General features: G+C 36.6%; 2 protein-coding genes and 1 long non-coding RNA gene across 8 annotated transcripts in view; 2 read left to right on the top strand and 1 right to left on the bottom strand.

Annotated features, from left to right (window-relative positions):
• The window catches only part of LOC110853631 (ribosomal protein S6 kinase 2 beta), a 48,685-nt gene extending 29,333 nt beyond the window's left edge, over positions 1-19,352 (bottom strand). The window contains exons 1-5 of one of the 3 annotated variants that reach the window (XM_022101925.2): positions 18,933-19,352; positions 16,001-16,136; positions 15,868-15,911; positions 15,706-15,741; positions 219-431 (exon numbers count right to left, since the gene is read on the bottom strand). In XM_022101925.2, coding sequence (XP_021957617.1) covers positions 219-431; positions 15,706-15,741; positions 15,868-15,911; positions 16,001-16,022 — 315 coding nt within the window. In that variant the 5' untranslated portion in view covers positions 16,023-16,136; positions 18,933-19,352. Of the gene's footprint in view, positions 1-218; positions 432-15,705; positions 15,742-15,867; positions 15,912-16,000; positions 16,137-16,431; positions 16,667-17,042; positions 18,202-18,932 lie in introns of those variants that run through there. The other 2 variants (XM_022101927.2, XM_022101926.2) reach the window with 2 other exon arrangements.
• On the top strand, positions 2,475-3,248 carry LOC118436449. The gene is made up of 2 exons (XR_004835457.1): positions 2,475-2,782; positions 2,859-3,248. It is a non-coding gene; the product is annotated as an uncharacterized LOC118436449 (long non-coding RNA).
• A 475-nt stretch (positions 19,353-19,827) lies between the features above and the next one.
• On the top strand, positions 19,828-24,615 carry LOC110853334. Of its 4 annotated transcripts, XM_035854570.1 has the most exons (12): positions 19,828-20,043; positions 20,123-20,157; positions 21,093-21,595; positions 21,662-21,810; positions 21,885-22,119; positions 22,453-22,536; positions 22,886-23,209; positions 23,278-23,465; positions 23,536-23,591; positions 23,668-23,816; positions 23,891-24,092; positions 24,183-24,615. In XM_035854570.1, the coding sequence occupies exons 3-12, from the start codon at positions 21,114-21,116 to the stop codon at positions 24,318-24,320; spliced, it is 2,007 nt and encodes a 668-aa protein (XP_035710463.1). In that variant the 5' UTR covers positions 19,828-20,043; positions 20,123-20,157; positions 21,093-21,113; the 3' UTR covers positions 24,321-24,615. The 4 variants fall into 4 exon arrangements, with proteins under 4 accessions (XP_035710463.1, XP_035710464.1, XP_035710465.1 ...); XM_035854571.1 differs by having other exon boundaries at positions 19,829-20,157; positions 22,501-22,536; XM_022101590.2 differs by lacking the exons at positions 19,828-20,043; positions 20,123-20,157 and adding an exon at positions 20,255-20,729.
• Position 24,616: the final 1 nt, after the last annotated feature.

Genomic DNA, 24,616 nt, shown 5'->3' on the forward strand with positions numbered 1-24,616 from the left:
CAAAGAGCATGCGAAATTCTTTAATATTTTGTATTGTGCAAAAAACGTACTTTTTTTTAAATATGTACAATTTAATCTCATAAAAATATATTTTTCATGAAATTGCTAATAAAAACAGGGTTTCAAGATTTCAAGATTTTTGATCCGCAAATCAAAAATCTCTTAAATACCCGAAATTTCTCAAAATTACTCAAAATTTCAAAAAAATATCCACCTACCTTTCCGAACGAACCCTGCCCCAGTACTTTGAGCAGCTCGAATTGTGAAGGGTCCGCTTTTTCGTGACCTTCTCGTGTCACATCGTTGACCTCGATTTCTGCCTCGACCCCGTTCATGGGTTCTTCCGAGTCATCCGGCGTCCCTGCAGGGCTTCCCCGCTTGGAACCGTTGTTGTTAGCGTTGCTCTGACTCTGACTCGAGGTGGGGGAAGGCTGTCCACGAATTAACAGGTGGGCAAAATTAGCCAAGGTGCACAAACCACGGTTCTTCCAACCCTTATTTACTCCCATTTCGTTAATATTCACTTATTTGGTGTCTGGTTATCAAAAAGTGGTTCTCTTTTTTTTACGTAAAAAACGATCAGCACACTTATAGCTCAACTTTTTTTCTAGCATCAATGTCAATCTTTATCAAATTTGTCACTAAATTTCATCCGACAATCCAAAAAGAACGTTACACCATCATCCCATTTACCATGACATGTACACAAGTATTTCCACTATCAGGGTACAAATTCTCCACTTTGGTACGTCCAAGGTTAGATTTTACGATCTAATTTTTTCTGGCACATCTGCACTCTAATAACGATCCCGATATATTCCAGCACGTAGTAAATACTTACATAGATCTATACTTAATCTCGCTCGTGATCAATATCACGATAAATGGGGTAAACAATTCCACCATTGTTTTGTATCTATCTAGAAGGCACACACGAATCTAATACATAATCCGAAAACCTCAAGAGATCTCTGCCTCTTCTTGCTACATATCAGAATGTCGGGGATTTTAGCAGATTTATATTCCCAATCTCTTCATCATTCCGTCTCAGCGATTCTTCTTTCTTTTTCTCCTCAAGAAGACAGACACAGAAAAAAGTAAATAAATCCAAGAAAAAATCGAGAAAAAAAATAAATCCAATGCGGGTCTGTATCTGGACACACGAAGAAATAAAACTGATCCAATCTGCCAACAGTAGTGCTTGAAGAATAACTTGATTTCAGCTCCGTGAACTGGACTGAGGAGGAGACTTAATTGGATCTGGACTGGATATCGACCTAACTAACTAAATAACTAGGGTAGGAATTGAAGTAGGTTGTACGTGGAGGTTGTGACATACAATTATTATGCAAGTGAGTATTGCACAATTACTACTACCCGCATGGAAATAATATATAATTGTACCGGGCACTACGTCACCCGGGTTGGACAGTCACAAGGGATGAGGGATCTAATTCTAGACCTGTAGAAATGTGATCCTGTTGCTTTCGCTGAAACCTTATTAGCAACGAGACATGTCCACAGGACTTTCGGCGTAGGAAAATGCACTGCAAGAGAGAGATGTGCTCCTGCTGCTCTTAGAAGTAATGTCTACCACGGGATTTAATTTGCGGATTCGGATTTCCCATTTGTTCACACTAACTCTCGAACCCAAGAAGACGAAGAAAAACCAAACCACTCAATCTAAAAAGCCAGACGGGAAAGTTTGGCTGCTTTTACTTTCGCCTGGTTAAATTGACACGAGGAGAAAAAGTAAAAGTCTGTGAGAGACCAGGGTAAAGGTTAGAAGAAGAACAAAAAACTGGTTCTTTCTTTTTTAGTGGGACACGATTCTCGTTTTTTTTCTCTCTCTGCACTCGCACTCAGGAACAGATGTATATGCAGAGAATGTGGAATTGTCTTAAAAAAATCGGGGTAAAATGGACCACAAAATTGTACCCACGCCCGTGTCAAGCTACACACTAAAACCAAACCAGAGAACAATTTAATGAGATTATTTCACTCTTTTGCGGCTGGTCGTGTTTCTTCGCAGAGAACGTTTCTCTCTTTAATATTCTTTTCATCCAGAAACTTGGAATAATCCAACATGGGTTTCTTTTTTTTTTGTTTAAAGAGATGAAAGGTCGAGACAGGGTGAAAAGTTAACTTGACCCATTTTCCTCTCCTGCCAGATTTATTTTTTTTCTTCAAAACAATAGCGACCCACAAAACTATCAAGGAAGGATAAACCACAAGATAAGAGTTTCCAAACAGATGCACTTTTTTGAAGGTTATTATAACACAAGTTAGTTATACATAAACTGTTCTCGTTAAGGAAAAAATATATAATTTTTTCCTAATTTCATAGACTAAACAAAACACAGCTTAAACTCCAGATAAGAAGAACAATGGAATCGTCACTAGTCAAACAATGAACCCAAATCCAAACTTGCAACGTTTTTCAGCCAAGTCAATAACGGAATATTCCACACTGGTCAAGTTTTCTCACATGTAAAATCCTGGCTTAAAACGACCCAAGTAAAATAATGACTCACTAATCTTCTTCACAGCCCAAACTGCAACTAAACTAAACTCAAGATGCGATGCGATGCGGTGCGACGTGTGTATGGAATCCCAAGTGTCGATTGCTTTAAGAGTTGTTTTGACTTTGGTGAGCAAATCTTACGAGGAATTCTATATCATAAACAATTCTTAAGGCCAAGAAGATCTTAAAATCTCACCCACAACTGGGCATGCACGGTCGGGATGGATGGGTGCATGCCTATTTTGAGACAACAAAATAGTAATATCCCACACACAAGCATTCCTCTAAAAACTGCTTTATCTACATGATATTTTGTTATGATCTCCATTACCAGAATGGTTACGAGTTACGAAGAAAAACTCTGGTGAAGTTGAGAATTCTTGATGATTTTGTGGAAATTCGAGTACGACCTAAAAGTCTTGATGTGAGGAAAAATTCGGCAATTATGGACCGAGATCAATAGTATAATTGGTGCTTTTGTTGATAAGTGGGTAGTAATTAGAGGCACGGCATTACTCAAAAACTGAAATTTTTCAACAGTGCTAAAAACCAGGACAGGTTTGTGGTGGGTAAATGTTTGCCCACATTATGCAAATATCCAGCACAGCATATCAACAACATCATTTTTCTAATGGTAACAACTTGCTTGGAAAAATATTAATTTTTATGTTGAAGACAATGCAAAAAATAAAGTTTTGTGCAAATTATATTTGCAAAGCCATCACCATTTTCGCACTTGGGTTTAAATTGTTCGCGACAATTTTGCATTCTAATGTCAATCTCTCCAGATTTAACGAGAGCTCGTCCATTTTTTATTACTACACGAATACCTGGAAGTTTCCCATTATGTATTCTGCGTCAGACGGAACTGCCAGTCAAACCGGACCCCTGGTGGGTCGTGAATATCTCGCATTTTACTCTCCATCCATACGATTAAATATCCCTGGCAAGAAAGAATAGTGGCGTAAAAAATTGGAAATACCGACCAGCCAACCACTCGCATATACGTACACATTTATTTTATATGCACATAATGTACACTTGTACTGCATCAATCCGCCATAAACGGTATGATACGTGTAAAATGCCTCCTCAAAGTTAGAGGTAGTTAAGATTTAGCATACATAAGTCCAGATGAAGTATCCGCAAAAAAGTGCTCACTCGCAAAAAAATGGTTTGTCGTAAATTATTATAACAGCCACGAGGATGGATTGATTGCCAATAAGCAAGTTGGCAAGCGAGTTGTGTGTAGTTACGTCTTTTTAGTATCACGCAATCCATCAGATCAGCCAATCGGCCGTGACAATGAATTTCTTTCTAAGAGAGATGCGAATCAAGGTCCTTTACACGCCGATTGTGCAGAGGTTTATTTAAGCGTGGTCAGTATCATAACGTAACGAAACTGCATTTCAACCATGGCTAATGATTCTAGTCAACCTCAATTCCTGGTACGAATTTAGTGAAAAAGTCAACTGGCTAAAACTGCTTGTTGTCACTAAATATCTAAATCATGCAGGTCTCATTAGCTCGATTTTAGCTGGGGTTTTACCACAAAGGTGGATTTCTCATTGTTTTGTTATGATGGACGATTTAATGTAAAGTAAGGAAGTCGATGTTGGAAAAATTGGAAATTTAATTGCATTAAATTGTGTTCAGGATGATTCTAATTGAAGTTATGCTACTAAATAATTAGTAATTAGGTATTAATGATGACTCTAATTTTACAATACTTTTTTACATCGTCACCTTATTAACGAGTCATTTTACACGCGTAATAACGACACAATTGACAAAATGACGCAACCAAATCACAATTTACATGAGAATTGCAAAAAATTGACAAAACACGGAAGCATGGAAGGTATGATCTTTTGTCTTAATAAGCAACCGCACCCATCATGACACCCACCACCACGACCACCTAGTGCACGTACTAAAATGTGACATTTTTATCCACTCGTCGTAACCCACAAAAAATGCATAACATTACAAGACGACGACGACATAAGCATCATCTGACCTTATCAATTTGGATGATCAAAGAAATCGACCAAGCAATCGTCTCCACGTGAATATTTCCAACTGCCTACTCAATTATATACAAGTATTATTGTTACTTTTGTTACGATTTAGTGAAGAGCGAGTGCATTTCGTAAATTGTTTTGTCAAACGATGCGGGCACCATAGCCCCGGCCAATTAAGGACGTACTTGGTAAATGTATGAATATATACCAATAAATAGCTGGACTGGAAAAGGACCCAATAAATATTTGGGACATGAACAGGACACACTTTTGCTGACATCATTCCATTCAGATGAATCATTTCTAGTTGGTCAAGATACTGGTTTTCTTACTCAACACTGGAACAAATGCATACAAACCTATCTCTTCATACATACTGACGTACATAATTTAAACGTATACACAACTGGCCAAAGAACCCGGATGACTATGTCCAAAAGTATATACAAGACTTGTCGAAACTGCACGAATATTTAGATTAGCATATAACGACTAATTGTCTCATCAAAGTTAAGTAGCCCGTCATTATCATCTTGATGCTATCATCATCTCCTCCTATTCACCATTCCTCCATCAAATAATGGTTTGGTGTATAGCGTTACACCACAAAGACCAAGAGTTTGCCGCAGTTGTATCCATTTCTAAACAGGAATTAGGCAGAATTCTCTCCTCTCTTTATGCCAGAACAATGGCCGGATTTCCTTTCAGAAGATGCGGTTTGGTAACCCAATCGCCAAGAAAGGCAAGGATTGACGTACGTATTTTCGTCCAAGAATTATTCGCCAAGGGCGCAGAGATTCAGTTTTTCTGCAAATACGACACCCAAAAACTCTTGCTTTTATCACCATATTCCGTGTCATCACATAAATAGACACGCTTTATTCCGGCCGGACAAATTGAGGCTTTGCCTGATAAAATACCAACCCCAAGGTTAACCAAACAACTAATAGGTTCACGGCCAAAGTGGAAAAAGGCTTAATTTGTATGGCGAAATAATGTCACATACATTCTCCAATGAAACGGCATGTCTTGTGGAAAACCCCAAAGCAAACGGTGCCCACACCGGGTAAAGTTTACTCTTCGTGGGCGTTAAGGATTATTATTGTACATTTCACAAGATTCACACCCGGCCGCCCTAGTCAAACAAGTCGGAGAAATGAAAACCAGTTTGCTTCCCGATAACTGTTTTAAACAAGAACTTTTCGAAAGAAATAAGCGGAGGAGGCGTCGCTAATGCGTATTTTATTCCTCCCCAGCCAGCTGGACCGATTCCATCCACCGACCGACAAAGCCAAATCCGGTTCAATATACTCGCTACCCAAGGCAAACAAGAAGTGATGATGATCGTCATCATCAGCGAACGTTACCGTCAAAACAAATTACGGGGGAAGGAAACGGAAAGTTGGGGCGAGCCTAGCACAGGATTGGATTCCCGTCGAGAGAGAGTGAAAGTTAGCTCGTTTGTCGAGAAAAACAATACTTTCTTCTTTTCCCTTAAGTTATACAGAGTTTCGCAGATTTCCGTGGAACGTGGCCTCTTTGATCTCGAGAAACAAGGTGTCTTAACTATTCGAGTAGTTTGACTTGACAAGATTAGATATTTGAATTGGCTGTGTTTCGTTTCCAGAATTTTTTTTAGAAAATCCGGTTGAACAAGGCAACCAGCCAAGTCGATGGTTAAGAGGCAGGATTTTCCCTAAGGATTAATTGCGATGCACTGAAAAGCATGACCTTTTTTGACCCCATTATTTCCTACATGCATTAGGATAACCGGATAAAATACATGTCCTCGTTCACCTTGAAATATGTTCAGCCTCAACCAAACTCCAAGGTTGTTACTTTACTACACTCTTTTATTCACAAAGAGAAAGTACTTATACATAAATTACAATTCGAAACATTACCAACAAAGTCGTCCCTGAATCTAAAATTGTACAGGGCAGAATCTTATCTTCCAGATAAAAGGAATCTGTTGTCAAAGAATTTCCACAGTTTAAATCCCAGCCAACCATTCGACCCTACGTCTTAAAAAAAGATTAAAGATAAACTTGGATGCATTTCGGTTCAAGAGAAAGCATGATAAGAGAAGCACTCTCAATGCCCGAATTTAAAACGTGATGCGCACATACTCGTACGTACCCAACCAACTTTCTCTTACCTGCTTGAATGGAAACTGAAAGAGAATAATCTAAAACTGGACATGTTAAAAATTCAACGTTTCTAAACTCAATTTACTTTCTTGCAAGTTTCTTTCGTAAGAGGAAGAAATGTGATATTCGGCCACTCCAGCCCAGTTACGAACTTACTACTCATTCACCTACCTAAAGTGCGATCCTGCCCTAAAACAAAATAAGTACGTCCATAAGGAAGAAAGGTGTCGAAAGTTGGGGAAGAAGTTTGCTTTACAAATTTAACAAGACATACACGTGCCCATTGTGTTTCGCAACTCGTTTGTTTTCGATGGCCAAGGTTGACTAAAAATTTTTGAGGTGACTGTCATCCTAAATTCTGCTCACATCGGGGTTCAGCCAGCTCGTGAGAGAATATTGACGCGATCATGGAAAAGATACACGGAAAAGTTATGGAGTGATGATACTCGTGATGTGTACGAGAATGACTCGTGACGTTCAATAAAGAATAATAGTGCTTCAATTTCAATCCTTTTTGGGACAGGGTTTCGTTTTGAAATGGAGTTATTTTGTGGTATGAAAGTTTGTAAAAGGGTGTCGCCGCGACTAAATTTCACTCATTTTGTGCTACTTAGGGAGAAAATGGGAGGAAAAAATTATAAATTTTGTATCAATATTGTGTTAAACTTTTAATTTATATTTTTGAGATAAATAACGTCGCTAAAATTATTTTGATATAATTTTTGTTACATTCGATTATCACTAAATAGGTATGAAGGATGAGATTGTGGAATATAACTTTGCATTGCACATTTTCATAAAATTTTGAAATATGTATAAGAAACATTTCACAAATTGGTTTTCACACTTGGCACTTTAGTTTTATCATCAAATATGAACAGGATAGTATACTGAACAGTTAAACGCAGTGTTATCAATGCCTCTTTTCTCCTCTGTTGTATAATATAAGGAATGTGTACTAAAAGGCCTTTCCCAGGAAAACCACTTAACTTTACTCCTTTCGTATTGTTGATACAAGGTGCATGGCTCACTAAATAATCTCGTAATATTATCAAACCCCCCGACAGACGGACAGAAAAAATTCGTATCGTCGTCTCTTTTAACCTCACGGACGGCAAAGAGTAAAGTCTGGCTGAGTGGTGACCTCTCAAGTCGTGCAAATGGGCGTGGTGTCATCATTTTCATGTCTTTACTCATACAAATGGGAAATCGATCGGAAATGTAAGCCTTACCAGAAATCTTGAGGATTGGAAATTTCATGCCGTACAAAAGTACCACCTAAATCTACACCAGAGTCAGAAAGAGTGGAGAAAATACTAAAATGGGACATAAACCTGTATTCAAAAGGAGCCCAAAATGCAGTATGGTACGAAATTGACTCCCCTTTTCTACTCTTTCTCTCCAAATTTGAATGGATTGCCCAGCGAAAGAAACCCAGCTGGACAACAACAAAAGGAAATCTCAATCTCCCATCCAATCCATCAGATTTGGGGGAAGGAAGTCGTAAAGTAGCAGAAAACCTATCTAGGTTAGCGTCGTAATGTAAACATACACGAGTATTTTCGCGAGGAAACGACGTGTTGCAGTTTTATTATCAATCGCTCGAATCTCTGGTCCTCATCAAATTGTCCAAATATAGTTAAAATATAGTTGAAGTAAGTGGTTGTGAAAATTGAGACGTTTTTTTTGGTATCAAAATTTTAGAAATTTCGTCAAAATTTTGATTTAGAAATACTTTTTCTAAATTTACTACTTCGAAACCCACCCGACTAACGAAATATGAGCATATTGTATCGCTAACTGGCTGAATAAACCAGGAGGAATCATCTGAGACGCTTTTTCTACACCAAAATTTTTTAAACTTTCACCAAAATTGTGTTTTAAAAATACTTTGTCTAAATTTACTACTTCGAAACCCACACCACCGACAAGATACGAAGTACATTATAACTATCTCTAACTGTTAGAATAAACCAGGAGGAATCTCTTTTCGGAGGAATGTCCCTCCCGAGGAGAGAAAGCGCCAGAGAGGAATTTACTTTCACTTACTTATCTAAATGGGTCTCCCCATAAAATAAAAGGCGTCTTGCATGGCACGAAAACTAACTGAATTTTATACCGTACGTGACCTGGAGGACGAATACGCGACAAATTGTAAACATTAACTAACCAGCGAACAAGACTTGTTCTTTCTTAAAACCAGGCACGACACAGAAGCCTCGTTAGTGCATAATGTGTCCAAAATGAGACAAATTATGCATCCAGAGAGTAACTTTCTCCATGATGCATGCATATTAAGCCAGTCAGTGACACATGGTGTACAACCATTGTACACTGGGACAGGAAATCGAAAACGAAGCATGACGGCAATTTCCCCAGCCAATTAATACCTGTCTAAACCATGTACCATCCGTCCACACCCACACCTTCGCCGCAAAAGGTGGGTAACGACGAGAGGAAGCCAAAACCCGAAAGGAAAATTATATCGCTGGAAGCAATATAAAATGAATGTCAGGACACGTTTCACACAGGCCACAAGTTCCTTTCCACCATCGTCTTTTGGTGGTGGTGACCTACTTTGGAGCCAAAAGTGTACACTTTCACTGCTCCGTGATAACTTGTACTTTCTGGAAATAAGCGCATTACGGATGGTGGATAGATAACCGGGTGACCTGTTGTGTCGTAGATTCATGTGGGGCTAAAAGTTATAGGAAATCTTTAAACTTGCCTTTTGAATTTGCATACTGAACGTGCAGTTTTCCCAACGTATTGAAAATGGTAAAATTTCATCAAAATTTAAGGATTTCTTGTGTGAAAAAATTTCAATTTTCCGCATATTTAAGCTGCTTTCGTATTTCCTTGCTTATTTAGTTTCCACACTTTTTTTATTGCCACCACCACCAAGTTGAAAACTTAATGGAGTGAAAGTAAGTTAATAGCTTTTAAAAAAGGAGACAGTCCCATTCTGACTGAATTTATCGGCACAATTTCTCCCGCAATCACTAAAAGGATCTAAAACTTGGTAATAACTTAATGGTGTTGAAAAATCAATGCGTCTACAATTTCACATTTTTTATGTGCTGTGTACCAAATTTTACCAAATTTTGATTACAAACAATCGGAACGCGAACCATGTTTAGCCCAGATTATTTTGGCAGATGCGAAAAATTCAGTGTGTTATTGGCTCCACAAGTTTACGAATATGCCCGATTTTCTAGCGGAATTTGAATAAACGCACATATTCCGTTGGAAAACTAAGCGTTTTCGCGAACTTGTGGCGCCTAAGTTATGTACATTTGCGCAAGTACCGGACTAAAAGATGTTTCTAAAAAGTGGGTCTTTCAAACTGAGTTGGTCAAAAATAATCTGGGCTGAATATGGTTTGCGTCCCCGTTGTAAGTATGTCTAATTCAATGCCACGGTTGACTTTCTCTGCCTCAGAAATACATAAAATGAGAATCAAACAATCCGCTGTAATGTCAATACCTTCATTAAGATCCTACCCTCCGATAAAGGCGAACGAAACAATGCCAGCCAACACCCGCATTCAAATAAAGCCTTACGTTTCATTGTTTAATCACAAACAATAGAAAGTTCTCCTCCTCCCCAAGATTAATATTTACTTGGGCACCCAACAAACTCCACCAGGAAAATGTAAACTTGCACATCACTGGACTCAACTGGCAGGGAAATGAATGGCATCAAGATTCCAAATATTATAGAAAATATCTACCAAAATTAAGCTAAATTCGCATCACGAAGTAAACAACCCGTGAGCAAGACGGTTATGCAACAACGCCGGAAATTTACCAGTCCAAACTATAATGTCGGAACCGACAAGAAGAGATTAAAACGTCCATTCATCCAGAAACGTGGATAGAATTTAGAAATGTGTGTACGTATTTATAAATCAGATTTTCCAAGCCGGAACCTACTCTCTCACGGGAAAGTAACAATCAAACCGACGTGAAACATTGCTCCGATTAAACTCCCACTTTGGTAAAAGATATGAATTTTCGGGTATTAATTATATTTGCAATTTTCTCAGGTCACATGCAATAAGAGTGAAAATGCGGTAGGCGGAGTACTTATTTATTTTTGACTTGCAAATATTCCATTTTTTCTCCTTTACGTAAAGGACCGCGCTACAATTTATTCGTATATTTCTTTCTAAAGTTTTTTGTTGTACATAAAAAGCAAAGTCAAATAATTCCAGTCTCGTACATAAAATGTAAAAGAAAGAGAGTGGACTTTCACTGGAAAAAGTTGGAGTTTCCATTCCTCAAGGCATAAAAATTCCCTTGGTAAGTAAGTAAGTACGTAGTCTAGTGCAGTGGAACGGTAAGAATGGGACTCTGTCTGCTGGACAGGCTGACATGTGCCATCTGGTCGCAAATCCGACTTCAAGAAACATGTAGGTAGTAGGTACATACATATCTGGAGAAATCAGTCCCTGACAGTAAAAGGACAGGGTTTCGAAGAGATCGTCACATGGAGAAAGTGAGACTCTAGTACAAAATTTGGTACAAAAAATCATGAAATTTGTCAAAATGTTACTCAATTTTTTTCGTAACCTAAATTCCACCTATCCCAATTTTTCTGAAAATTTTGTGTTTATTATGACATTCACTCTTTTCAAATTAATTTCTCAGACTTTTAATTACACCAATTTGTAAAAATCACAATTAATGTAACGTATTTGTAAAGGTAAAAATTTCTAGGAGCAAAATAACACTAAAATCCTTAATTAAAAAGCTATGCGTGAAATTAACAAAATTTCCCGACGGCGACACCTTTTCGACCAATTTTTATCCTCCATTTCTTCCAATTTTTACCGAAGAAAAAAACTTTCCTAATCCAAAACTGAAACACTGCCTGCTGAGACTGTGTCACCGGAGTAGACTGGACTTTAAGCAGTGATGTGAACCTGGGGGAGAATAAAACAAAAAGAAAATCCATTTTCCCGTCTCCCAAAACTTTCATTTTCGCATAGTGGAAAGTTTACGGGAAGCAGATTTGTGTATATACATACGTATTTTGTGTGTGTATTATTAAGTGCAAGTTTAGAATTTTGTTACTCTCGTACATATTCCAACATCTGCCACCAACCAGCAAAGTACGGACGCAGGTAGGAAACTGTAACTGGAAAAGTGAACAAACACACGTAGACAGAAATGTGGAGAAAGCTTATTAATATCCATTCCAACAAGTTGCCACTTACACGTAATTCGTGCCAAAAGAGAGACAGTGAAAGTTGTCGAAAATTGCTAATTTGACTTGCTTACTTCCCAGAAGGCTGGAATTAAATTACCAACTCTAGATATTTTTGCTTGCACCCTTGCCGAACAATTTCTCCCAAAATGTTTGTGAATGTGAATTTCTGTCTCTCGGTTTTGTTTTTCCAAGACAAAATTAAAATTTCCCTTGCCTATTCTGACCAATAAAACTACTCGAGTATACCTTTAGCATAGTCCACTTTAAACTAATTTCATTGAGGATGCTACCTACCTACGTAGAACAAAAAGTGGCATTACCGTCTAAGAAAATAAACTTTTGGTACACTTTCTGTATCAGATTTTGGCTTCAAAACAACTAATTATACTTACATACCAAATGAGATTAATGAACCTGAAAGGAACAAAGTATCGTAACAAAATTTAATGGCTTAAGCTCCCTAATTAGACCAGAAGTACGTACGTATTCTCAACTCCTCTCAACTTGAATAAAGAAAAGAGCCTCTTCTAAACAGACGGAAATTAAGAATTGCAAAACACGGCATGCCAGCCAACGTGGTGAAAGTGATTTTGTGTTTTTACATAAAATACAAAGTTTCTTATACATCACGAAACCTAAGCCCTGCCTGCCCGACTATACGTAGAAGAAAATAAGCAAGTTCTTCTTCTTACGTAACAAGTAAGTATTTAGTTACTTTTGATACTAAACTAAGCCAGCAAATATTGTCTTCTATACTTATTTTCCTCCGAGTAAATATTCTCCAAGCCTTGGGAACTTTAATGGTCTCGAGGTTTCAAAAGATGCCATATTTTCCAGCCCTTTGAGACCCGACAAGATTACACATAATGAGCGTGCCGGTAGTTATAAATTTTATCGCGTTTTGATTACAGGCTCGATTTTATTGTGAATTCCGACAAGTAGCATGACACGAAACGACAACAATAATCCCATTACTTTTTACGAAGAATGGATATTGTGACGCCGGCAAAAAGTATTAAAAAAAAGGGCGACGACTTAACCTCAAGATTACGACTTTACGAAACTAATGCATCAATAGGTTGAAAAAAATAAATAGGTTTCACGTGTCGCTTGAAGAAGCAACAAGTCACATTTTATTACAGTTTACATACTTCGATATTCCTCCATGTCAGCATAAATAGGGGAGAAAAATTCAATAAATATTGATATTTAGGCTGCTTATCTAATCTCGACGGGTCGGTTATTACTTGGTATTTGGTCATGAAATAAAAACATATAATCAGTAACAGGAGAATTAATTATCAGCGAAATAAATATAATGCACGACGATGCGGCTCCATAAAGACGAGTGTTTTTTAAAGTGTTATGGCTGTCTGGATGTGGTGGCATTACACTCTTAGAAATCCATACTTTATATGACGTAAAATATAACCCGATATAACTTCCAAAGTGCCACTACCCCACTTATAGCGAATCGCTCTCTCTCGGCCACAAAGTAAGCCATTTTACCCTGTAACAATATTCACAGGGTAACTGAGCGCCCAATAGGGTAACGACCGTAACCCTAAATCGCGTTGATTATGACTTTACTTTCTTGCTTTGATGACCCCAGGAAAAGTTACTTAAGCGTAGTCGCAGTATTTAGTACTTTAATAATATATTTTATTTCACATTCAAATTACCCTTATTATGAACCACTAGTGAGGATATTTGTAAACGCTGGACCCTGTTAACTTAAGATAATTTTTTTCATGTTATACTAAAGGTTTAAAATTAGTTTTGCACTTAAAACAAAGATATACCAAGTTCTCACAAATTGTACAATGCATTCCAAAGCCGACCTAAAATGACCTAGAAAACCTGACAATTTTCTCCTGAAATTATTAACAGAGTCTCGTCCGTAATATCATCATCTGTTTAAAGACAATTAAAATAAAAATTAAACGCAATGTAAATTAAATTTGTGTATAAATTATGCAAATTTCTTACCCTTCAGCGTCCCCGTCCAAATTGTTGCAATAACCTCCTCGTTTCCTCCATTATTTGCTTATAAGTTAATAACTAACTAATTAATTAATTATCAATTTAACTAACCAGCACTGACTGGATGAGCTGCGAGTTGTAATGAGAGCGAGGGAAAAGTCAGCGTCTGGTTTGACCAAGAATATCCTAAATGGGGTTTGCTTACTCTAAATGGTATAATAGCTTACTTTATGGTTTAGAAAATAGTGGTTTTACTTCACATTTGGTGACTTTTGTCATTACTTCGAATGAAGTTAACCATTTTACTTCGAATCAAGTGAGGTTTACTTTAAAGCACATAACGTTCCATTTTACTTCATGAAAAGATATTGAATTTTCTAAGAGTGTACGAGGCAAAAAAGGAATTGTTTGCTAATTGCCTAAACTAAAAAATGTGTATGTACGACCCTGCATTTAACTTAAATGATTATCATATCGCGACGTATAATTGCTACGCAAACAAAATTCCTGTTCGAAAAGTGGAGTACGATCGTTGGCCTCGTTGAATGAGATGAAAGTGTAAAATATAATAATTAATGTTCATGTATGGATTATTTACGATTTGTTTACATATTATAAATACATATTATTATTATTTGTTTACATATTATTAGGTTACCAAACTGGCAAGTGTTCAAAGAAAAGGACCAGATCGACAGAGGAACGTTAATTTTAGCAAAAATTGAATGAGATAAATTTTATAAAAATGCTTGGGTTAGAAATGCCACCTGAATTAAATGTGTATTAAATTGTAAGTAATATTATTATAACGGGATTTATTGCGAATTTATTGCGACTTTATTGCGAATTTGACATATTTTGCTTAGAATATTTTTCTAAGCCTACCTAAAAAATTAGTTTGGAAAATTTTCTGTTAATATTCTCCATATTTTGCGAATATTAATGCACATATTGCTAATTTGATTTGAAAAAGTTTACGCAAATTATAATCCATCCTGTGCAAATATTATCCTGTGAAAGGTCGTGCAAAATGACAAATCTAGCCTCCGGACACGTGCATACTTAAAAAGTATATTTAGCTCGGCTTTAAATCTCCATCACATCGCAACCATTCCCTTTGATGTCAACTCTTTAACACTATTCATTTTTCTAGCTTTTCACAAATTTCGCAAAGTAAACATGTGAATGTGAGTAAGCAATTTCTGAGCAAGATGTAAAATAAGCTGCCAATCATGAATCACTCTAAATGCTGCAATCTGGCAAATTGGGAAATGCAAATAGTGCAAAAAAAACTAACGAGAAAAAATCTTGAATAGTCTAAAAAATTCCAAAAACCTGGGAAAAAATGAGATGATTTTTTTCTCCACCAAAAACACTTCATCTTCTCGAAGAGCACCAACTGTCATGTGCACCCTTTCACCGCACCATCTCATTTCATGATAAAACGTCATTATTCTCAGCTCAGGGTTAAGAAAATATGCACGAAAATCAACCTCTTTTCTTTTAAGAAGGTATATTCCAAGCCATCTTCCTTCACACATACGTGAATTCGAGAAATAAATGAAGATTGATCTCTGACGGGAAATAAATTAGAACATCAAGCTCCTCTTTGCTTCCAGACAGAAAGCATCATTGCAAAATAATTTTTTCGCAATTTTTTTCCGTAATTCCTTTCCATAATTTTTTCATCTATATATAAGTATTTTCCACTCATAAATTACTGAACCAGAACACCACAAGTGAATACCAACATCAAAGCAGAGGTAGAAATTCGCAATAAATAAAACGAAATATTTTTTTTTGCACTCACGTCGACATGTTCATCAACCAGCATCTCCTCCAATCCCTGCAAAAAAACGCATCAATAAACTGAACGCCATGAACGAAATGAAAGCCCAGCCAAAAGGACAGCAATTTGTGGTATGGACAGAAATAGCAATTTATTAAAGAAAATAAAATATGTAGTGGGTACCATTTGCGCCTCTGGTGGTCGCTTCGTATCTCCCCAAGGTACTCCTAATTGGTGGAATAATTAACATTTAAACATAATTAAGATTATATTTAAACTATTAGTAAATTAAAATTAAGATTTGCATTAACCGAACCTAGTTGATGAGCTAACGGCATCTTAATCCGGCTTAGCTTTCACTTTCTGTTAGCACAATGTGTAGTCTGGTTTGATTAAATTGTCGGCTTTTCGAGTCAATGGCACCACAACCACCACGGAATTAAGTGACACTTCTGCAAGAAAGTAAAAACAATTTGGTTCCAGTATAAGTTGACTATGCGCCCAAATGCGACACAATTTTAGATAAGGAGAAAATGCGTCCCGTTTTTCAATTAGGTCGGGATTGAAGAAACTTTAACCCGCAAAATAAATAAGTCAAGTTGATGATTAAATCGCTATTTCCTTCAGGAAAGTTGTAATTTTTATTTCTTTCGTGTCCGTATTTAGTCTATTTTTAGCAAAGATGAGATTTTTTCGGTATAAGAAAATGTGTATTCCTCCAAATCAACACGATTGAAATTTGCGCACCATAAATTAATTTGGATGACTGAATTAACTCCGTTAATTGAATTAGACGCTGGAATTATTGGGTGAAACAAACTTTCAGAAATTTTCGGATGGCGAGAAGTTTCCACTTTTATTAGCCCCAACTCGGAGAGAGAAAGTCTTTCCTGGTGTGAAGCTGGTCTCAGACTGACTCCGAGCTGGATAAATTCTCCAGTAAAACTCTGCCTGCTGGAGAAACTTTCTCTCCTTCCAGTCCAGAGTACATAATAAACCATGGAGAACACATCCATATGTAAAAACTGCACGACCAACCACAACCACTCTCATGCTGCATCCAGCCAGACCAGATAAGCAAACAGGGACCAGGTCCACTTTACTTGCACATTTGCCGTGCTAATGCTTTTTCTGTGGTTTTTTCTATATTCGGTGGAGCCGACTAAAACTAGAAGCAGTAAAATTTCGTCCTAACTCATTCTCCATTTCGCATCTCATTAGCGTATATTTTGGGAGAGGAATAATTACATGGTCGACTCTAACTACTAAATAAAAAATTATGGTGAAGGATGGATTTCCTACCACTTTTTAAAAATGGGAAATCAATTCTTTTCTTGATAAAAAAAAGTTTAACGTACCCTTGACAAGTCTGGAATATTGAAAAGTTAGGGACAAAATTGTAACTTTTTTTCTGGCCAAAATCTCCCCTCTCCTGGATTTGCTTTGCTTTCCCTTCACGTCGTCAAATCATCAACGTCAACATGGATGGAATTGCATAAAACGAGAGAGTCCTAAACTAAAGCTTTAAAAGAGCGACGACATTGGTGACAGGAACAATCTTCCCAATTTGTAGGACAGCTAGGAATCAAATCCTTTAAGGGATATACTTCTGTCGCCTCGTTTCGTGAAAAAAAGTGAGGAGGTGAAACTATGTACAAATCTCGTGTTCTTTGTTTTAACAAAAAAAAAAGAATATTTCAAACTAAACTGACACACTTTTGACAAAAAAACACTAAACTGACTTCAGTATTACGTAACAATTAACAATTAAGTAAATTCGCCCAGTTACAAAACCGGATTTGTCCTTTTTCGCAGAGATTTATTTATCCTCATCAAGTGACAGAATTTTGTACGCTTCGACAACTGTTTTTGCGTAACTGGGAAATATGTAACTAAACAAAAGTAAAAGTGTTGCAGGATGATATTATGCAGCACAAGCAGAAACAAAACTGGGAGCACAAATACATACGATTTCGCACAGCCCACAGTAGTCTTAACTTGTCTGGTGGGCAAAAATAAATCCGAAAATCGGTGTGACTCTGACTCTCTTTCTGTTCCGCAAGTCTGTCGTTCATTCGTTCGTGACCTCAATACTTCAACTCGGTCTCAGCAGTAGTTTTCCTTTACTAATTAGGCTACAAAACTTAAGAGCACAATTTGGAAAGCTGACACGACTCCGTGTCACTATTTAATGACACCCCACCCACAATCAGGCCTGATTTGTGACAACTTCTGGTAGTACACATCCGAAAAAAAATAAGGGCAAGCAAACCAAACTATAAGTACTAAGGTCTCTTTCAAGGTTATAACATGCACTATAGCACAGAATTTTAGTATTTAAGCACAACCCGCCCGCATGAGAACGATTAACAAACTGAGGATAATAATAATTAAGTTGGGTGCGTGTCGTTGTTAATTATTAGTCTCAAAAAATTTTATGATCTCAAATCATCAAATCTTGCCTGGTGCAGATTACTTACAGATACAAATTAAGGTGGAGACATTTACATTTTAGTTTTAATGGTAGTTCACGTAGGAATATTAACAAAGAAAAAAAGGTATTTGGTGGTGTAGTACATACATAAATTTGAAGGTCTCATTAGCATTTATCTCCAGAAAGATGCAATGTGTGTATGTACATTGACACTTACACACACATTCTACCCAGGGCAATATATGTAAGTAGTAAGTCAGGTTAGGTAGGTTATAGTGAAGCAAATATTTCAACAAGAAGTGTAGAGAACAGAGAGATTATTATATTAGGTAACTAACATTATTAAGTAAATAGTGTAAAAAAAGAAACTTGTAATAATTGTCATGTGTTATGCGATGTATGCATGTACGTGACTTGATATGGATGGATGGATGATAGTAATTTAATTCGTTTTCGTCACAGGGCAGGACAATTTTGCTTACATTGTGTAACAATTTGTACTGGAGAATTAGTTTATAAATTGATTTCTATTTTTGAAAACGGAAACCGTGTCGAATACGGAGATTCGATGGAGAGGCATGATTCTGATTAGAATTTGGTTTGGACTAAATTGGGCAGTGGGGTCTGGATAAAAACCCTTCAATTTGACATGATTTTACTATTTTTGTGTTCGAAGTGACCTTTCAAATTTCTCAAATTAGAAATTTCATATTTATAATTAAAAATTTCACATTTATTTTACTAGTCGGTTAGCTAACTTCGAAGCCAATTCAAAAAAATAAATATAATTTGCTTCAAAAAAATAAATTATTACCAGATGTGTATGCGCTCTACATGTAATTTCAATTTATATAACACAATTATGCAACAAATCTGTCACAAATTAATAATTACACTATTTATATCACAAAGAACGCTACACAATCTTTATAAAAATTCTGCAGCGATAAAATTCACTCTTATAGCACAACAAAAGAGACAATTTAATGAATGAAAAAGATTCAGCCACAAAGTCTGCCGTCTCAAAATCGCAACTGTATCGTGATAAATAACAACAATAGATTCGCTTCACTCAGGTGTTCAGAATCAAAGAACTGGTTTTTGCAATTTTTTTTGCAAACACACACACTGCTGACTGACTGACGGACGAGTAAACTTAACTAAACGAGGACTGGACCACCACAACAACAAGAGATTAAGAAGAAATTGTATGAGGCGGATCTCATCGTCACAGACAAACAGAAATAATAATGCAATGAATGGGATTGAGCATTAATGCATGTTCTTAAAGTACTTCAAGTACTTGATAGTTAACTTAACTTACTTACTATCTACTTGGCTGACTGGCTAAAAAGTATAAAAAAAGTAAACAGAAGACCAACATAAGTACTGAAATGATGCGATATTTTGATGATGATGTGATGGTTACATGTGATCTGCCTGCATCTGCTGGATTCTTCGGATGGATAGTTTGTTAACACGAGAAGGGAAGAATTTTGTATAAAAAATTCTTATTTTGCTCAGATTTGTCTCTTATCAAAAGTGTAACAAGTCATGCAGAATGTGATGTGATGGAATATTTTACAGCAATCATAAAAATGAATGAATGAATGAAATGGTATGAACTTGTGTTATTAAATAAATTCGGATTATCTAACTTTAACTTTAACCCTCGTGACGTGACAATATGAGATTAAATAAAATGCGTAGTAGTAAGTACGGGTTACATTTTAATGTGTATTTAATTTTAGTTATCTGGAGAGTTTGGGAATTTTGAGAATTTTTGTAATTAAATTTGATTTTGTTAAAACTTGTTGCATAATATACCCGTCTAGAGTCCAGTTTGGGAAGAGTATTTATGCACATAGGAAGATTTTTTAGAAGCATTTGGGTTTTTGTTGATCTGATCTCCTAAATATTTATAGGTAGTTTAGTGAAATTAATTACATTAAATCGAGTTAAATTAAATGTAATGTGAACTTTTTGTGATTACTTGTTTATAAGTTTTTAGAAAAGTGTGAATCAAGAATTGGACAACGGTAAGAATTGGGCATTTAGAAACGGTCGATGAATCTTGAGAAAATATATTTTTCCAACTCTTGAAAAAACATCTTTCTGGTGTCGTGGCTTGGCATAAGTCATGCATTTTTTAGTACTAATTCATTACATAACTTTTATGTAACGATTACGTATAATATTGTGATTCTGTCAGAGTCAGAAGTATTATGCAATCAGACTAAATCTGAATTTAAATCATCACATATTTCATGTTTAGATATGTAGCAAATATTAAAACTGTCCTCTGTCCTGTACTAAATAATTTTCGTTTTCCATAAACATTTATACTTTAGGGATATAAAATTCGGAACTCATTCATACAAACTCGGTCGACGAATACGAATTCTCGTTTATACGGAATTCGGATAAATGTGTCGGGTGAACACGACCAGTGAGTTTGAGTAGCAAAACAATAACACGGTTCACCTGATTTGGAAATTGCATTGCACGTGAAATTCTATTAGATTTTCATAATGTTTTGAAACATTAACTAAAATTGATTTTTACAATGTGTCTTAACTTTATAACAAATTTCTGTACTAATAAGTTTGAGGTATGCAACTTTTTTACGGAATAAATATAGTTCTTGTAAATTTGTAACTCTCTTGAGTGATTTATGTAATTACGCAGTCAATTAATTATAGTACGAAGCAAATTCTTTGTAAAGCAATCATGTAGTCTTATAAGGAACTGTTTCAATTAAGTTTTTTGGAAAAATCGAAAGTCATCATTGTTTGATGACTTTCGATTTTAACAATTTGTTACAGAAATACTATTGATTGATTAGTAATCAATGATTACCGATTCATAATTTGTAATTAAATGTTTCCAGACTTCATTTTTGTACACATTTTTGTCAACTGTTGATCTTATATTTTTCAATTACTAATTATTTGTTCTTGTTCTATTGTTCTAGTGACCACCTTTAGGTCCGAGGATGGTGGGGACGCGTGAACGCCAATCGATGGACCGGGCTCGCAAACGCCTCGAAGCCGTCAACTTTCTCACCAACATTTCTCGTGATGGGTCCTATTCCGACACGCCCTGGGGTCTCGAACACATTGCTGCCCGTGCCGCCGCCGCCGCTGCTGCTGCTCAAGTTACGACTACGCAACAACCACAACAATCGTCGACATCAACATCGTCCGGATGTCGCGACCAAGATGACGTGACGAGAGATCGAGATTACTTTGCTGGCGGTGGAGATGGTGCTATTCTGGTCCCCGTCGACGTCCACGCTACGACGGATAACGACGACGATGCCTTTTGGTCCGATGAAGAAACTAAAAGCCAACCAGGTCACGAGAGGCATTTTCGGGCAGAGTCGATCGTTGGCGTTGGAGGAGGCTCGCTGGAGGCGGTTGGCGAAGAAAATAATTACAATAATAATAGTGAGATAAGATCATCTGGAAGGCCGAGGTGAGAAATATTTGTTAACATTATTGTGGGGATTTGTTGAAATTATTTAGAATGCTTGTTTTCTAGAGCGCATACGACCCAAATTAGTGATGATATTCTAAGAAGGAGGAGGTCAAGTAGTGGGACTATGAATAAAGATATAGTTTCCAGTTTGCGACAATTGCAACATCATCAAAAACACGCACATTTCAGCAGTTCTGAGAGTGTCGACTTGGGTAAGTGTCTCAAGGATAAGTATTTTGAGGGTCTGTTATGAAACTTATGCTAATTTGTAATTTTGTTTTTACAGGCAAACCCCATAGGACGTCAAATACCAACGTTTCCGAGAGTGGATCGAGCAATCCTTCCGTGACGCCGAAACGCCCTCAAATGAGAGTCATTAATATGCGGTCGAATCCTCGACCAGCCATTCGAAATGGGGAAAGGCTCATCCTCGTTGTCAACAAGAGGACACCAGTCGTCATCTTCTCCACGTTGCCGTTCTCGGCGAAAACTCAGAGGCCGATAGTGCCGCCGACAACGAGGTATGTAATAAAATATTCACATAGTTTGATAGCATAATTCCTTAGTCTTTTTAATTTTGTAATTTATGTTCAGTTTGAGTTTTAGTGTATTTTAAAATCTCTCGTCTATAAAACGAATAAACGATCCGGATAAGTTGTTAGTGTCGTACATACTAAAAAAAAGTCTTGTGTTTTCAAGTAACAAGATTTGATGACATCATATTAACCGAATTCCCTGAAATAGTGATATTTAAATTTTTGCTGTGAGCGTGGTATTGTCTTACGCGTCTACTCTTTTAAAGAATTGCTTTGGAATTTTATTTTCATTTCCCCGTCCTCCGCTGTATCGTAAAGTGAGGACGGACAACCTGCTAATTCTACTTCTTGGTTTCCGAGAAAAAGGTCCAGGACTAGGACGTCATCCTCGTCTTTTGACAGGTTTAATTTACTTTTAGCTGGAAACAACTTACATGTAACTGTTCTCTCGGCTTCATTCAACCTGAATTTTCGATTTTGAGTCCTTTACTAAATCTAGCTCGTATGTATATATTTATGCCAATTTTTTTATAAATGAGCTATGATATCTACTTTACGACTCCACTTATTAAAATTGTGTCACTAACAATAACGCCTTCTAACTAAGATGCAGAATATCTTTTCATTATTTTATGTGTGTGTTACTAATTTATTTATGTTTGTATATCCGATCCTCAAATTGCGATCGATGGATAAGGATATTATTTGTAATTCAATATTTCCCTAGTTTAACATTATTTGTTCATTATAGGGCGGCCGCCGAAATCGCTGAAGCATTTGCCAAACGGACTCGGAACGCTTCTGGGAGTCGGCCTCTTTCAGGGATGGGAGGAGCAGGGTCCAGCGTCACGGGTGAAAATGAATCCACCTCGTTTCGCTTTGGAGACGAGGAAAAGAGTTACGGATATTTGTTGCAGCCATCAAAAGTGAACTTTAACGCGACAACTTCTCTAACCAACGTCGCCGTGAAAGGGGTGACTCCTCCCCACCGACAAAAGCTCATGGAAATGCACGGATTTCACAATATGAGATCGGATTCGATGGATGCGAACGCAAAGAAATTGTATTTTCAGAGGTGATTTTATAAGAAAATATTTTCTTGATATTAAGGCATTAATATTTAGATTGGTACTTTGTATGTAGATGTATTTCCTACGAAAGCTCGTTCCGATCACAGAAATTGCTTCAACAACAACAAGAGAAAAATGCGAATAACGGAATAAATCCGGAAATTGGAGAGAATATTACGAATATTGCAAATATATCGAATGCGATTCGAAATGCACAAAAATCACCGAACCCACCACCACTAGTGATTGACGAAACGGATGGTATTTGTTTAATAACGAATTGATAATTGAAATTAGAAATTAATTTGCATTTTGGTTTCTGGAAAACTAGATGATGCACCCGGTCTACAATATCATCCCGAATTGCTAGATGACCCTGAATTGCGGGTACATTATTAATTGCTAAGTATTCATACTAGTGATTAATTAATAATTATTAATGATCAATGTTATTAATTATTAGGCCGGTAAGCATCGAACCTTGCTCACCTTTCCATCTATTATGACCTCGGTAATAGAATATTGCAAAGCAACCGATCTCAAGAAAGAAATCAATGACAAATTCCGGGAACGATTCCCACAGATCGAACTTACTCTAAGTAAATTGCGAAGGTAGTTAAACATAGTATAATTACTAAATTTATCGTCTGCGGTGCAATTATACAATGAATTAATTTACATTGCAGTTTGAAAAGGGAAATGCGCAAAATATCGAAAGAATGTAACATCGACTTGTTAACAGTTGCTCAGGCGTACGTTTATTATGAGAAGCTTATACTTCTCTCCGTCGTGAATAAGAACAATCGAAAATTCATGGCAGGGGCTTGTCTCATCTTATCCGCAAAATTAAACGATATAAAAGGAGAACCATTGCGGAACTTTATTGAGGTCAGTTATTTAGTTGATTATGCGTAGTTCTTATTTAATTCGAATTATTTAAATAACAAAGTTTACTAATTATTTACCATTTTATTGTAGAGGATTGAGAATAACTTCCGCCTCGCTAAGGGAGACATCTTATCATACGAATTTGCTGCCCTTATCGCACTTGAGTTTGGCCTGCATCTCCCAACTTCTGAAGTTTCTTCGCATTATCAAAGACTGATGTACGAGTAATAATCATAAATTGATTCAGACAATTTGTTGTGCCCGAATTACATTGTTCTACTTAAGTTGAATATAATTAGGAATTCTTGTGTTCATGAATACTCACTTTGGAAATTTTGTCGAAGGATTATGAGAAATGTGTGAATTTACTACTTAAAACGATTTTTTCTACAAACATTTCTACATGTAAAGCTAAAGTTTATTCCGAAAACTAGACGCATTTATTTGTAATACAAATCCGAAATATTAGTATTATATGTATTATTCTAATTTAAGAGTGAAATAAAATATGGAAGTTTGAAATG

The sequence above is a fragment of the Folsomia candida genome, unplaced genomic scaffold (genome assembly GCF_002217175.1).
Source record: "Folsomia candida strain VU population unplaced genomic scaffold, ASM221717v1 Fcan01_Sc008, whole genome shotgun sequence".
NCBI classification, from domain to species: Eukaryota; Metazoa; Arthropoda; class Collembola; order Entomobryomorpha; family Isotomidae; genus Folsomia; species Folsomia candida.